The following is a 16,519-nucleotide window of genomic DNA, read 5'->3' on the forward strand; positions in this document are numbered from 1 at the left end:
TATGGGACCATCCTGTAAATGGGCGACAGGACAGCTCCCCAAAAGTGAAGCCAGCCAGACCCCCAGTCACGTCATGTATGTCAGTCTGGACAAGTGTCACAAGATAAGGGACGTCGCTCTGCGTCGTTCTTTTTTTGAATCTTTTATGGTTGGACAATTGAAAATGAAAAATGGGACAACGCTACCCCTTCACAGCTACAAGCAAAGTGAAGGTGTAACGCAAAGTGTCAAGGCTGAGGGGTGAGACCTATACAGTCTATGACCAGAGGAGAGGAGGAGGAGAGGAGGAGGAGAGGAGGAGGAGAGGAGGAGGAGACGAGAGGAGGAGGAGAGGAGGGTGAAATCCAGTCCGGAGTGTGAAATCCAGTCCGTTGTGTGAAATCCAGTCCGGAGTGTGAAATCCAGTCATTTGTGTTAAATCCAGTCCGTAGTTTCTTGCTCTCTCTGCGTATCTCAAGTTTCACTCCGGCGCGTGCTCTGCCCTCTCGGCTTTGTGTTGTCAGGCAGAAAGCCCCCCCCACACACACACACAAACACACAGAAGGGTGGCCCTGACACACACACTCACTCACACACTCACTCACTCACACACACACACTCTCACTCCACCATCTACGATCACAATCCGCCTCTCGTCCCGTCGTCTGTTCAAACCGCGGTCAGCCATCGTCGGTCATCTCTGCACCCGCGCTGCGACCATGTCGGCGGGAGTGGAGTCTGGATTCTCGAGCGAGGAGGTGCTGAACAGCCGCTTCCCTCTCCACCGGGCGTGCAGGGATGGGGACGTCGGCGCCTTGTGCTCCCTGCTTCAGTGCACATCCAACCCGGCTGACCTCAACGTGGAGGACACCTTCTACGGCTGGACGCCCGTACACTGGGCCGCTCACTTCGGAAAGGTAGGCCGGGTTCTGGTGTTTGACGGAGCGGGTCTTTGTTCATGGAGCTCGGTCTGGTCTCGGCCATTTCCTGATGTTAACTGTTCGCTGATGAGACCAAACAGCAGCCATGGTTTACTGGAGGCGGACAATGGACCATTAACACGAGCAGGCAGCTTCCACATTACAACAACACCGAACAACGGCGTTCATCGTGTTTTAGCCACTTATTGTTAGCTAGCTAACATTTTATTATTATGAGCGGGAAAATCTTCAACGTGAAGTCAATGTCCTGTTAGATGAGAACAATGAAACTTCAGCCTCACCAGACAAAACACTAGTTATCTTGGCTAATCCAAGTTAACTTAGAATTCAAATAGTTTTATAAAACGAGTGAACACAAAGCTGGAGTAATACAAGTAATTAATGTTCTGTACGTGTGTGAGCTTTTTACAGGAAACATGGCGGACACAAAAAGTCCCTTCAAAGACAACTTTAAACGCTAATAACACGTTTCTTACGAACTTCATCGACCCCAGGTAAACACGCTCAGAGACCTGTAGTAAGATTAGTTTCACACCGACTACTCTCTGGAGAAGGGCAGGGCTATACCCTGCAGGAATTGGATTCATGCCTGAATCAATAAAGGACAGAGACAGGCTGAGTGTAATGTTTCATTTGTGCTTCTCTTGTCTGAACCCGCACAGTGTCACGTCTTCTTCCAGAGCAATGAACGGTGATTACTGCAAACGTGCTGTAAAGTGTCTGACTTCCTCATCCATCCATCCATTTATTCTTCCCTCCCCTGTCTCTGCACAGCTGGAGTGTGTGATGCGTCTGGTTCAGGTGGGATGTGGTGTGAACGCGGTGACCTCCAGGTTTGCGCAGACGCCCACTCACATTGCTGCATTTGGGGGCCACCCTAAGTGCCTGTTATGGCTACTGCAAGCTGGTGCAGACATTAACAGACAGGTAAGGCATAGGATGCACTCTCAACACACGCTCTGCACACTTGGAAAAAGGTTTCAGACAGACATCGAACTCTTCCCCAGGGGTTGTATGTGACAAGGCTAATGTCCCCTAGTAAAAGCTCCAGAAGATGTCAGGCCGTGGCAGCACGCAGCAGGAAAATGTCCAGAAAATTCTTTGTGAGTGAGTTGATTATGTTTCTGACTTGAGACAGATGTAAAACTGGAAAAAAAAACAACAAATATCTCAGGATGAAAAATATTTCTAACACACAGACGCAGATGCAGACGTCATCTTGAGAAGGTGTGGAGCTTCAAGAGTTTTTGGGGATGCAGGCCAATTTCAATGTGTGAAGAAAAATGTGATTCCTGCAGTGAAATGTGTCCATCAAGTGTGCGCCAACCAGCCTCGCCTGAACATTACAGACATTTTCCTGTCGTCATGATTGAGCCTGATCCAGACAATCTCTTGCTATGTTTTACTTATCTGTAAGGCAAACTCTGGAAAATGTCCTGACCCTATTATCTGGAGTTCATGTGTAAAAAAATTAATACGCCAGATAATTTAATAGTTCAGGCGGGTGCTTTCAAAATCACTCAGCAAGTCAAGAACGTTCACAAGAATTTCACTTGTTGACATTTGCCAGAGAGACTCGTGTAAACATGATCTTTCACATGGTTTGCTGGCTACGCTGCGAGGACAGCAGCACATAACAGAGTTACGTTTAACAACAAGTCACTTTTTCATTAAAAAATGAAAGAACATCTGCTATATACTGGCAGTGGCACAAATGCTAGAGTGAAAAGAGCAGAGCTGTGTGAGAGGCTGGGCTCACGCTGATCCCATCAAAGAGGATCATTCTAACTCGAGGTCATGATCCTTAGCATGTATTGTTACTACTTAGCCCTCCACTTGACCTATATTCAGATTATGTGTGTCAGCTCCACTACTTTTTGCCTGTGACGTCTTTGCCTCCTCATGTATTTTCATGCTCAGGCTCTGGGGGTTATGTTTTATGCTGCGCTGCACCGCCGAGAGGAATCAGATTAGTAGGTCACATTCACATAACATGTTGTCGTCATCGCGAAACACATTAGTAGTGATTTAGCTTTGAATTTGCTCAGCAGATGTTAAAACACCTGGTAAAACTCTAGGATTTCCCTTTTTTGGATTTATGATATTTTGACTGTTGGGACAGTAGATGAGTGTAGCATGTGAGCACAGCCCACAATACATTGTGGTTTGAGACAGCCTTCTTAGTGTGTGCTTTTGTTCTCTTGCTCCTTTCTATCCCTCCCCTCCATCTGCACTAATGTGCAACTGTAAATGTGTGTGGGTGGTGGTGAAGTCTCTGTGAAAGGTTCAGCCTCTGTTACACCCTCTGTTACACCCTGTCATAGCTCATGCAGTTTATTTTTTCTAACTGTGGAAATGTAGAAGAGGTTGTATTTGATTTAAAAACTGCGTCATACATATTTATAGTTAGTTTAGGAAATAGAGAAGTGAAAAGTGTAATTTTGGTCGCTACTGCTTCTTGTTGTGCTTAACATAGGCACAGAAGTAATGACATCTGATCTACTGAGCGAGCCACATGGCTCTCATAGCACTGCCATACAAGCCAGTACCCAGTCAGATTTAACTTAAGCCTCTTTCATTCAAAGTTATTGTGATTAAAAGGCTGAAACACCTCAAGGGACCATTGAAGATTATTATTTTCATGACAACAACCAGTCTTACAGAGTTCAAATGTGATGGTTAAACAACTGTTCTGTGGCCCTTAAAATTAAACTGTATTGAATACCTTTTATTATAAATCATTCTTTTTTTTGCTTTGGATTTTTTTTATAACTTTGTTTAGATAAGTGCAATACAAATACAGTTATATAGTCTCAATGTTTTTGTGTGTAACTGCAGTCTTTTGTCGTCACTCAGGACTATGTGGGCGAGACGCCCATCCACAAGGCTGCTCGTGCGGGCAGTCTGGAGTGCATCAACGCTCTCTTGATTCAGGGAGCGAAAGCTGAGTAAGTCCAACAATGGGTCATGTGCCCACATTTGTTTTTCCTCTGTACTATCCAACTACGTAGTTAACACCTTTACAAGGGATCACCACCAAACTCAAATCACACACGTAACAAAATCTAATGACGGATTTAAATGCAGCTTCCAAATGTCAGAGAGTCTGTGAAGCAAGTGAGGGAGTGAGCAAGTTTGTACAAGAACTGTTAAAAGAAGTATAAACTTGACATTTTTGATACCATGGCTGTCTCACTCATACTCAGCCAGAAAGAAGCTGCTTTAATATATGGTAAATTAGCCATAACTACATTAAAGTGGTATGCTATACATAATTGCAAATGAAAAACCAGCATACATTGTTTTTCTGGTGGTAAAATGTGATGCTGGAAAATGTCAAGAAACATTCACATTTAGTTTAGTTGAGTTTATTTTGCACAAAATTGTGTGAAACAAAAAAGTTACATGGATGAAATGTTAAATACTTATAGGGTGTGATAGAAACCAGTAATGGCTTATATGAAAACTACAACCAAATATAACAAATAAATACAATACTTAATATTCAATATAGTTGTATATTAGTTTACAAGAGTAAATTGGACATTAAATAATATCCCATTAGCGTAAGTAGAAGCATTTCATTAAATAGTCACTTTTGTGACTTTTTGTCGGAACGGTAAACTGTTGATAAAAGACAAAAAAACCCCACAGTGTTTATCGTTCAACCACTTCAGCTCAGAACAGTCTGATCATGAGATGTGTTGTTAGAAAGTAATAGAATTGATGGTGCTCCCTTGAAAATGTGACACATTTTGTTAATCCTTGAAATTGTTGTTTATCATTGCAACAATTCACATTAAGTTGCCCTCCGTGTGTAATAATGTTAACAATCAAACTGATTCCATAGACGATGATTAAGTTCCTTTTTATTTACTTTCAGTAAACACCTTTTAAAATTCCTTTGTAATTTGAGGAAGGGCTGTTATAACAAAGTTTAATAATTAACTTGGCACCGCGCCCTCGATCCTAACCAGCGCCTGTAAATTCATAAAGTTTATTACTCAGACATGAGGACAACTTAATGTAGAAGTTGATAAAACTGCTTTTAGACTTGTAGATAATTTTGCATGATCTTTGTTAAATCTAGAGTGTGGTTTTCTTTGTTAACATTTGTTTTGGTTATTGTCTTAAATAAACAAAGCCTGACTAGATGACCAAATGCACATTGCCTCCTTTTTTAATAGCTTTTCACCATCAGAAAGAAAAGATGATATTTCTGTTGCACAGAATGAAACTATTTATTTCACACTGGACGTTTCCAGGAGATGGCACAAGATCTGCAAGATCCGATTATTTGAGATTTGTCGACACTATTTTGACAAAAAGACAATTCTCACCCTTTCCCCAAATACAATGAGATAAAAAATAAGTAAATATGGACTTTGAAATAATAAGCAAAATGACTTTAACCGGCGTAGACCATGTTGTTACTGTTGGTAGTTTTAGTTTGTGGATGAATACTTTGCCTCAGTTGTAATGCTCAGCCACACCTTTACAACTGGTAACTGTTTTTGTGCTTTGTCAGGATGGTAAAAGATTTAGTTACTGTTGGTGCAACTGAGGCATGAACAAAAGCATAAAGAGACACAACTCATCTTTCCTGTTTTCTAAATTTAGATCCAAGGCCTGCAGGGAGGTGAAACAAATATGGGTCATGATTATTATTTCTAAAGGCCAGGCAAGTCAGTCAAGTCAATAAACTAAGCACTTGATTTTCCACATGTCAGAATTAACTATTTACACACTATAAAAATGTGTAAACATTACATCTGTGCTGCTTGTTAATATTGCTCGAGCATTGATTAAATAATACATTTGTCTTGGGTTTTGCCGGATTAAAGTGTTTTTTTTAATGCAAAAATGATGAGATGTTAAAATATGCAGACACATTTAAAGTTCTGTAGGTTGATCAACCAGTCTTTCTTCTCATCTAAACTGAATGCATTACCTGCAGTTTCATTTTTTGCCACAAGCTTTATGCCTTTTCTTTCTGATCTCATTCAAGTACAGAAGCTCAAAACAACCAGGGAGATTGCAGATGCCAACTTATTGTGTGTAGCTTTTCTATGTTTTTATGCCATCAGCAGAGAAATGGTCACTATGTGGTCAAATAAATGAGTTTACCAAATATTGTCATAAAAAAAAGAAAAAAGAACCATTAATTCCATTGTGAAATAAAAGCTTAAATGGGTGGGCACATGTCAGTATGAAGATAAACAGTTTGTATTTGATGATAATAAATAAAATATAAGAATAGTATTGTTTACTTTTGGCCTCTGGTTACCTCTGGCATTCAAGAAAGAATGCAACCAAAGCTAACACACCTTTTTAAAGGTTGTTGAAAGACGTAGAATCTCTTCCTCATTGTTTCAGAGACCACATGTCCCACAGACGCTACATAGAAATAAAAGGAAATATATATTTAATGGATGAAGGGCGAGCCTTAGGACTAAGTCAGTCAAGTCAAACTTTGACAGGATGATTTGCTTTTTACTTCTAGTTTAAAAGTTTACTTTCCCCAGCATATGAACTCCCTGGTTGCTTTGACTGCAATGCTTTTTACAGACATGTTTTTGTAATTACTTACAAAAAACCTTTCTTATGGACATCATGTAATGTGCATTTGGTTATCAGCTGATGAGTGATATTTATGATAAAAATTATATGTGATTTTCTTTTCCCTGCAGATTACAGATACTGTATTTAGTTTAGTTTATCATTAAGACATTTTTTTGTTATGACACAGTAATAGTGGAGCTCAACAGGGAGGGAAACTAAGAAACACAAGTGGGAATGAGGCTCATGATAAAATAACGACCTAGCTTAAAAATGTAATTGGTGTCAAAGGTCTGTTAATGATGTTGGATATATTAAAAAACAAACCCAAATCTTAAAATCATTCAAAAGCCAATTTATACACAATGTTCTTTTTTTTTTTTTCAAATTCAAATTAAATAAATATATGTCAATCTGGAGAAATAATATTTTATTGCTTGTGTGCACATTAATGTTTTTCATAATACAAATACTGAATTCAATTAAGAACGTTATCATTTATATTTAAAGTTATTAATGAATTAAAAAAACAATGAAGTTGATGCATCAATATTTTCACATAAGTCATAATCCTAAATACAAGACCATTACTGCCCTATTAAAGTTGCGTTAACACATTTATACAATTGAAAATGAGTTGTAGTTTACTTTTCCAGCTGTTACAACCCAGTTTTAATTGCCGTAACATTTCAGCAGAGAAACAATAAACATAATGATCTACAGTTTAGATTAGCTTCATTAATATTTTGCATGTATATATTTTTCCTGGTCAGTTACAGTCAGTAGAACCTGGATCACTTGACATGAACATTTTACTGGACACTTACATGCGCTCCTTTTTCTTCTTAAGATCTTTGTCTCTGCCACAACAAAAAAACAATGACATAAAAACGACGAACAATCTTTGGTGGAGCCTGTAATGATAATTTCTAAAAGCTATAAAAGAGCTAAGTCTCCTTTTGGAAAATTCTTTATCTCTGTTTCTAAAGTTGCTGAACGCCAGCCAGAAAGCATTCTGGCTTACACTGTGGCTGAGTCACACACAAACAAATCAGGATCCAGTATTACAGAAGATAAATTCCAATTTATAGTTACACCTATCAAATGTAAAAGAAAATACTTTAATGAAGCTCTAGAGTCAACATAATCAGTCATGTTTTCAAATTTAAATCCTGTAACCTAGATAACCAAATAAAACAGTGGTATTGCTATCTATATTGCTGCACACAGACTGGATTGGCATTATTCAATTTAATGATACAAACTTTATGTGAGTAATATTTCACTCCTTGTTATCACAGATATTTCATCACTTGAATTCTTCTGCTCACGCTTCAGCTCGTTGACTCCCTTTGAGGATTCTTGAGTATGGAGACATCTCCTACTCTCGAATCGCTTTGTGCCACCACATGCTTTCTCTTATCTTCTGTTCCCTTGGAATTTGAGGAGACTTTGCCGCTGGGGCTCCTCCTGTTCTTCTACGAATCAGCAAGGTGGGTGGAAAAAAAGAAGCCAAGTAGAATTTAGGAGAAATCACACTATTTTGATTCATCTCTGATTTATTAGGCGGGACAGCATCGACCATCTCTCGCCATCTGCCACTGATTCAACGCACTCAGTTGGCCGAATGTGTACATAGACTCACTGTGGACACATTTATTGTCCAACAGCCCCTGATGGTTGAGCGTAGGTTTGATGAGATCATCGATCTGATACTACATCTGTTTTGAAATATTTGAATGTATTTCATCATCTAAAATATGAAGTACAGCTCTCGCCCTCAGAGACTTTAATACATTTAAATGAAACTTCAGCTTCACAAAATTGTCAAACTTTTTTTAAATAAATGAACCAGTGGTGTCGTGGTTGGAAACTTTCTTCTTGAGTGGACTATTCTCATCACTTCCTATGTCCCAACCGTCCCATCGTCTTGCACTCTGTCTGGACCGAGGAATTTATCTTGTTCAGTGGCAACAATAGAAGAGTCTCCTCATCCCCATGTGATGCTCATCCTTCTCCTATTAGATAGTGAGTCCAGCTTTCCACTGGGACAAGAATTTCACATCTGCATTATCTTTAACTGGATGAGACTGGAACTCACCTGTGGTCTTTCCCAGACTTCATTAAGAAGCGTGCCTCATTCGTCCACTTCCTCTTATCTCTTCTCCATTTAATCCTAATTACACCAAATGCTGAAAAATCATCAAAAGTCATTGGTTCTGTTTCTTGTATCTAAATTGAAATTAAATCATTAACAGACCTTAAAGGATTTTTTTCCTACAAACACAAAAATATAAAAAAATCTATTTGAGACAATGGAACAAAAACCAGCTTAACTTCATTGTGTGATTTAAAAACAACATTTAAATCCCAAAATAAATAAATAGATAAATAATATCTAAACAAAGCTCTAATAATTTAGTTTTTTCGTCCATAGATCTCACTTCATAACCCATTGCTTCCTAGATGGGTTCAAACAATTGTGGATATTAAAAACATGACCTATTTCTTGAACTCCAACAGATATCCACATTTGGTCACAACAAAACGAAAAGGTTTTGATGTATTTGTCATGAGCCTCAAGGTGGCGCCCTAGAGAGCTAGCAGCAGGTAGGACAGTGTTTAGATGCTTTGGTGATGAGAGTAGTGCAGAGACAGAGGCTCAGGGCAGCTGAGTGAGATGGGTTAGATTTGCTTAGCATCTTGTACTGAACTATTAACTGTTTAATGCTAACACTCATCCTGTTGCAATGGTTATTCACTGTCATTTCACTGTACCAAATATTCTTTACTTTATACTCAGAAATGTTTTGTTTTGTATGTCACAGTATTTATTAACCCTATACCGTATCATAGTCTGTTTTGACATCTAATCTTTGTCACCTTTTTCTTTATGAAAGTGACAATAAGTTACGAAAAACGTTTTCTACACTGTTAACAGAAACGGAACCGTACGTCTTAATGTTTTGCAGCCATTGAATTGGAAATGACTTGGTTTTTTCAAGTAATCCTAGAAAGGGGGAGAATAGACACTGCTGAGTCTGCCCCGTTCCCTGGGATAGCCGCACTGTTGTGGCATTGAGTGTTCTCACTATCGCTTCCTATCTACACACTGGCAAACTGTTGAGGTATTTCTTGCGGTGATTGGTTTTAATGCTAGGTTTTTTTATGAATCAAAACTGAAGTTTTAGACCTGCATGCTTTGCTTATTATCCATAATTGTTCCTGTATATAGTATTTTTTATTTTTGTTTGTATTTTATGATTTGTTTTTGATTTTGTGAACTAACCATAGGAGCCCTTTATATGGACAGGTTTAATCACGTGAGTCCCATATCAACATGTAGCATGATAATAGGCTGCCTCTGGAAGGTTAGACGATAGTTAGAGAAGATACATAATGTGTGCATAGGACGGAAAAGCAAAGCATACCAGGCATTTACAAAGAATTAACGCTTCCTTTTTAAATTTCCACATTCAATTTGGATTCATTGGTGTTATTAACACTTCCATGTTATTGGATCAATTCATACTGTAGATGTCAGGTCTCACTAAAGGAATATCAAACATTTGATCATTGGTTTTTTTGTTATCATAAAGGGATTGGTGCATTTCAATAATGCAAGGGTCATCTAATTATTAAAGCTAAAAGATGGTAAAAGAAAACTAAGTTATGAGGAGGTACATTAACTAAATGATATTGGAATTTAAGGTGCAGATTAAAATGAAGATTGTGGATACATTTTGAGATAAACAGAAGAAATGCACTGAAACAGAGGAGAGATTTGTAACTGTGGGATCATCTGTAACTATGTTTTTCCACAGATCATTTGTCAGTGATTTAAGGAGGTTCAGACACTCCTGGACATTCTTATTATAAATCTTATTTCAGATTGTCCAGAAAGTCTTTTTGTTTGTATCCAAAATGTTTGAAAGCCATTATGACCTCAGTAAGAGTCTATTGGAGTTTCTACAATGGCTAATTGGTCAATTAATGTGACATATTATATTTTCTAAAATGGAGAAAGGTCATTAAATGCCATTTTCATCATGGTGGGCTTTGTTCTGAGGTCAACACACATGTTTTACCACTGTACTTCCTGTGGACAACAATCCTGATTTAACAAAGAAATTATTAAAAAAGAAATGTTTCTGGTCAAAGAATAAAATACTGAAGAACTGATTTTGACTTAAGACTTGTGTTTGTAAAAATAGTAAATTGTTGACTTATCCAAAGATTAAAAAGCAGCTGATTACATTTAAAAAGGAGAATTTCTATTCCTTGAAGTGAGACAAATTCATCTACCTTATCACAAAATGGTTCTCGGTATAAATGTAATTTCTTGGAAAAAAAGAAACAATCCCTTGGAAGCGTTAATTTTGAAGGGGACGGGTAATGTGCAACATGTTATTGTGTGATTATCTTTTTACTTTTGTTGCTTTTCAATTCTTTATGAAATGTTTTTCATGTGCACTAGTTTTTGAAATGTTTCTTTTTTGCACAATTGTTTAGAGAAAAATGCAGAGAAAGAAGAAAATCTCAGCAAAATGAATGATCGAACAGCAACAGTGCATCTGAACTGATCTCTTGTGCCAACCATTGTGTGGACATCAATGTACATGGCTTCAGCAAAAAATGGAACAGAATAAAGCTTCTAATAATAATCTCGTTATTAGAGAACCCACCAAGTATGGCATTTTATTCAACGCAGGTGGGCATTCATTGTCCTCTAGTGTATTTTTATATTAAATGATCTACTTATGGACAAGTTTAAATGATTTTCTTCACATTTTTGATTAAAAGTAGAAGCTTGGAAATGGGCCAGGAGTCCCACTTCTTCAACAAAGACCTGGCTGTTTGCTTTGAGAGCTCATTTTGCAGTGCGATGACATTTACGCTCAGAACAAGCACAGCATTGTTTTGTAACTGACCAATGGACAGAAGAGAAAATCTCATCATTAAGCTTAACAAGAATCTGTTGGTTAGTGGGATATTTTCCCTCTAAATCGCTGACAAGCTGACATTTGTTCCTGCACGGTAATTTCACAACAGCAGGAGAAAATAGATTTTTTATCCAGCACTGAATTTACCAAAAACTGCAGTAATTCATATTTAATTAAAATGATTATTCTTCTGTATTGTTTTAGTTGCATTGATATGACTATTAATTAGTTTTATTATCCAGTGGAATTCTTTCCATACTGTTGTAACATGTACAGGTCTCAACATTGAAGTCCGATGACACTGCATTGTTCCTTCATTCATTATTGCACAAAATCAACCTACTCCTGCTGCAACTGGAAACGATTAACACAACTGTGTCTGCACAGCCTCTACTTTGAGTTACGGATGGTTGAACAAATGCCTCATACAGTAGCACACTGTCTCTTATTTCATTGTCTTGTTCATTTTTGTTGAATCAAGATGAAGACAGGGTCTTGGGAGTTTCATCTTCTCTGGAGACACACCTGGATTCCTGATGCTTGAAGATTGCAGTTGGTTCTTTCTTCATGCTGTATAATCACCACTAATTCTGTGGCTCTTCCTCTGAAGATACAAGTGGGTTTCATGCTGGCTTCCTTCGGATCAAGAACTTCTGGATCTCGTACTTGTTTGGAAGAGTTCAACAATCTTGCCATGCTGTGTCACTCTCACAGTGTAACCCTTTCACCCAGTGTCTTTGTACACAACCTACAGTCACATGCACGAGTGATCTTGCTCTTTGTGCAGCACAAATTTGGTGAATGTCAAAACCATAACCTGGAGATTCCATGCAGAAATTCTTGAGCAGTGTCACTTTTGGAAATCTGAGATTACCGTGAACTTCATCTCCAAACCCTCCATGGTCTTGTCTTTCTTGAGCTCTTTACATCACCTGTAGAATCAATCTTCTTTGGATGAAGTCATCCTCTACAAGTTGTCGAGTTGTTTCAGGTGAAAATGAACAGGTGCATCCCCACAGATGTCTTAGTCGTGTCCTTTTGCAGCAGACGATTCCCCAATCATTTGGGAAGAGTAGTTCTTTGGAAGATCCAAATGATCCAAAAGGGATCAGTCGTCATCTCATGAAGATGACGAAGAGGATGTGAGGTGGTAGAGCAGCACAGGCTATTTCTATACATCTGTATGTGTGTTCATTTGTGAACGTTTGCTTTATGAGTCTGTATGTGTGTGTGTGTCTGTGTGTGTGATTGGATGTGTCTTGTTTTGTTTGTTTTGGATTTGTGTGAATCAAACGTACAGTGCGAGATTCTAACACTCCCTCTTCCCGTTGTGCAGTATGAGGAATGCCAGTGGGCTGACTGCTGCCGACCTGGCCCACGCCCAGGGATTCCAGGAGTGTGCGGAGATTCTCTCCAATGCCCAGAACTTCCAACAAAACATGGCTCTGTCCCATAACGGGACTTTTCTGAGCAGCATGACCCAGAATGGTGGCCACATCCAGGGACGCAGCTTCCTGAATGGCATGCCCAACAGAAAGAGGTCATTTGATGGCATGGAAGCAAACCCAGTGAAGAAGTCGAGACCTAACGGTGGGTCACTAAGCCTATCAAATGGCTTTTTAGTTATTTTTCTATTTTAATGTCTTCTAAAGCAAAATTATATTAGTTTGTTGATGCTTAAACATGCTCCTAAGGTGGTTCAAAATGTATTTTTATGTAGACTTAAAAGTAAAGTAGTAGTATGCAAGTACACAACTCTGCTCAACACAGTCCAGGTAAACTATGATTGTTGTATCATTACTCTACTCTCTTTTTAAATAAGTATTACTTATTTTAGAATTAGAAATTGATTGTAAAATGCAGTATTTCTAAATTAATTTAGCCTAGTTTTCAGCAGACTTGTTCATTGATTTGTTTGCATTTTCTTTTCAAATGTGTAACATATTTTTTATTTTATTCATGACTTTCTCTTAGGTATGAGCATGCCACCAGAAATGCTGAATGGTAGCAGGCCACTGGGTGGAGCTGGAGAGACCCAGATGGAGAGCATGAGCATGGAGCTGACGGCAACGGTAACCTCAGGTGGGCCGGGACCCTTTGCTTTTGGGCTGAATGGGTTTGCACCTCTAGGGCCGGGGCCCATGGATCATTGTGAGGACCGGAGGGGACTGGACAGGACGAGCCCTGCAACTAAAGAGCTGGAGGTCATCACGGTGGCACCAATGCAGACCCCATGTCGCTGCACCAACTCTTATGCCTACCTGTAGAGGGCATGTGTGTCCATTCACACATTCTAATGCTCCTGGGTGTCTTTTTGGTTTGGCTTAGCATTTTTTTGTATTATACATGAATAATAGACATTTGTTTTGATTTGGTGGTTAACAACATTTAAGAGATGTATAGCTGTCTGTGCTGTATTTTCTACTTCTCTGTGTACCTCATTATACTTGGATCGTTAAAAGTATTAAGATTCCTTTGTTTTACAGTTTATATTTAATACATCTCCAGTTATACAGATAATTGTGTAATCCTTATTTTTTAGATCTAGAATAAAAAGACGAGTTTTGTTTTGCACAATTATACAATAGCATCCTAGATATTTGTATTCTCTCGACACAGTTGAATCCCCTGTGAAAACGTAGGCCATATTGGATTAACAGAAAGTCTTAGTCATGTTCAGTCTTTGTTGTTGCTTCTCAAATTGTGCATTGTTCCATTGCAGTGTAGGAGCTAGATGATTGGTCAACTGAAGATGTTTTCATTTGCCTTGTGCTGAAAAGTCTGTGAATTTCAGTAGCATGTCACCGGTTAGAAACTGTAACGTTTCTGTACAGTTCCGTTAAGAGAGGTGGCCACAAAAGAACTCCCTTAAAACTCCCATGAGTTCTAAAACCTAAATGTTGATTTGAAGGTTTTCTGTTCAGTTGCTCCAATATTCATGATTTCAATGAACGTTTTGATTGAATACATTTCTATGAACAACGATGTGTGCCTGAGCACTCTTTTAATGACACTGGGGAAATGTCTCCTGATGTAAACTGCCACCATGCATTAGCTGATGCTGTTTTATATTCTAGAATTACCTTATGCCAAAGCATATCCCAACATGAATGTAGCCTGTAAAGTTTAAATTATTCACTGTGCAGCTTTTTTCTTTTTTTTTTTTTGTAGTTTGTCGATTATGTACTAAGACATTGTCGTCCATAAGCTTGGATTTTTGTTGTTCCCCTGCAATTCCTCTGTATTCATTCTGGCTATGTGCTTTATCGATCTTAAAGTGTGGTGTGAGTTTACTGTGTGCGTGTTAGCAACGTTTTTTTTAAGGAACTAGCAGGGCTTGCACATGTGTTATATAATACGTATGTTATATTATAATAATATTAATACCCAGTCTGATTTTGAAACAGATTTTTGGCCATTTTACAATCAGTAGTTGCGATTAAATAGTTCTGCTCAAGAAAATTTGCATGGATTTCTAAACTTTGCAAAAAGCCTTATTTCTTGAGATGTATTGAATAGTTAGAACAGTAAATTACTGTTTGTTGTTTTCAACTTTTATAGCAAGTGGTAGGGAATTTCTTTCTGTATTTTGTAGTACTACTCAATGTTAAAGGTGGTGTCTGATCATTTTGTGTTACGTGCCAGGTTTGAGTGTATAGTTGACTCAGTTTGGAGCATTCAGTGCTTAGTGGTGCGCAGGATTAGCTTTGTACTTGATTGTATGAAAATATTAAATGTTGATCAATTTTATAAACGTGACTGTGGTCGGCCTGTTGTTTTCTTGATGTGCCCTCATGCATCTATCAAGCCCGGTCCTGTTGACATTTCTGCTGGTGTGCAAGATAAAATAAGAGGAGTCATTTTCACTTTAATGTGAAGGAAGAATTATAAACATGACATTTTTACTTGACTAAACTTTTTTTAATATAAATCCTCTTGCTTGGTTGTGGGTTTTTTTTGTTAATGGTGTCCCAACACGTCTGGAAGACTTATCTGTGGATAAAGAACTAGGTCACTAGTGTCGTACAGCACTAACTGTATGCTCAGGCACCCAAAGATAAGAATGTGACCTATTTAGAACGAGGTCTCTGGTCAATACTTGTATGACATAACACTCTGCAGTGCATTCCAGTGCCTTTAATTGATTAACATGTAACTTCTAGTGTGTTGAAATTTGGCCACAAATAGACCTCGATAGTAGTGCAAAACAAAATCAATCCACGAGTATCTTTTGGCAGCTCTTGCTTCAAATTGTCTTTACAGAAGCAAGGATATAGTCACAAGTTCATTCTCTACGTGCCTTTTGACTTATTGTCTCATTTTCAGTGGCAGGTGAGAGACGCTGCAAGGATCTTTTCTCAAACGGTCACAATGAACCGCAGCCTCCGCTTGGATTTGAAGCAGCAGCAGAGATCCTCAGCGGTGACAGCTCTGCAGGCAGCCTGGTGGAGCACCTGAAGTCTGTTAAAGCACAGCAGCTGTATGACCAGGTCTTCTTCAGCACCATGCTCCTGCACCATGGATCATAAAGAACAAAGGAGCTAGTCGGCGGTCCTTTTGTTACTTGAATGTCATGTCATCTTAACAAGAATTAATTTGCCTTAAAAACCAGAGTGGTCCTGTAATTCATTGATCCATTTATTTTTGTGTTGTTGTAAGGGGCAGGCCCGTTGTTGTGCATGGATCTGAAATGTGTAAGTGATGAGTTTGATTAGCAAGTGGATTTTTGTTTTCTTAGTACTTAAAAGTTTGGTTAAACTGTAAATAGCCTTGTTTTGAGTCGTTATCTCGACCATGTCTTCTGATTCCGTCTCAACTAGAACTGGGGTGATCCTCTCTTGTTAACAAAAGCATCCCTCAATAATAAAAAAGAGTTTGCAAAAGTTAAAGCTTCCTCATTTTTCATTTCATCTATGACTCTTCATCATATCTTATCATGCCAGCGATCTATTCTAGAGCGGTGTTGTTTGTCTCTTTCAGGTCTGTATTTAAATGGGACCAGTGGGCTGATGAGTCTTGCAACAGGGAAACTGAGCGTTGGTGTAGATTCACCCACTTTTGTAGATTGTCCCCGGTTTTGCCTACTTTTACCCTCGC

The 16,519-nt window shown here is 38.6% G+C and overlaps 1 protein-coding gene across 2 annotated transcripts; it reads left to right on the top strand.

The window, feature by feature from the left end:
* The first annotated feature begins 492 nt into the window (after positions 1 to 492).
* Positions 493 to 16,311, top strand: ankrd10b (ankyrin repeat domain 10b). Of its 2 annotated transcripts, none has more exons than XM_020090138.2 (6): positions 493 to 896; positions 1,695 to 1,847; positions 3,777 to 3,868; positions 12,759 to 13,012; positions 13,397 to 13,504; positions 15,749 to 16,311. In XM_020090138.2, the coding sequence occupies exons 1-6, from the start codon at positions 699 to 701 to the stop codon at positions 15,949 to 15,951; spliced, it is 1,008 nt and encodes a 335-aa protein (XP_019945697.2). In that variant the 5' UTR covers positions 493 to 698; the 3' UTR covers positions 15,952 to 16,311. The 2 variants fall into 2 exon arrangements, with proteins under 2 accessions (XP_019945697.2, XP_019945698.2); XM_020090139.2 differs by having other exon boundaries at positions 494 to 896; positions 15,755 to 16,311.
* Positions 16,312 to 16,519: the final 208 nt, after the last annotated feature.

This window comes from Paralichthys olivaceus, chromosome 10 (genome assembly GCF_024713975.1).
Source record: "Paralichthys olivaceus isolate ysfri-2021 chromosome 10, ASM2471397v2, whole genome shotgun sequence".
Lineage (NCBI taxonomy): Eukaryota > Metazoa > Chordata > Actinopteri > Pleuronectiformes > Paralichthyidae > Paralichthys > Paralichthys olivaceus.

Coding starts and splice junctions, on each gene's coding strand:
- ankrd10b (XM_020090138.2), top strand. CDS start 699: ATGTCGGCGGGAGTGGAGTCTGGATTCTCGAGCGAGGAGGTGCTGAAC. Junction 897..1,694: donor GGGCCGCTCACTTCGGAAAG/GTAGGCCGGGTT, acceptor GTCTCTGCACAG/CTGGAGTGTGTGATGCGTCT. Junction 13,505..15,748: donor GACGGCAACGGTAACCTCAG/GTGGGCCGGGAC, acceptor TCTCATTTTCAG/TGGCAGGTGAGAGACGCTGC.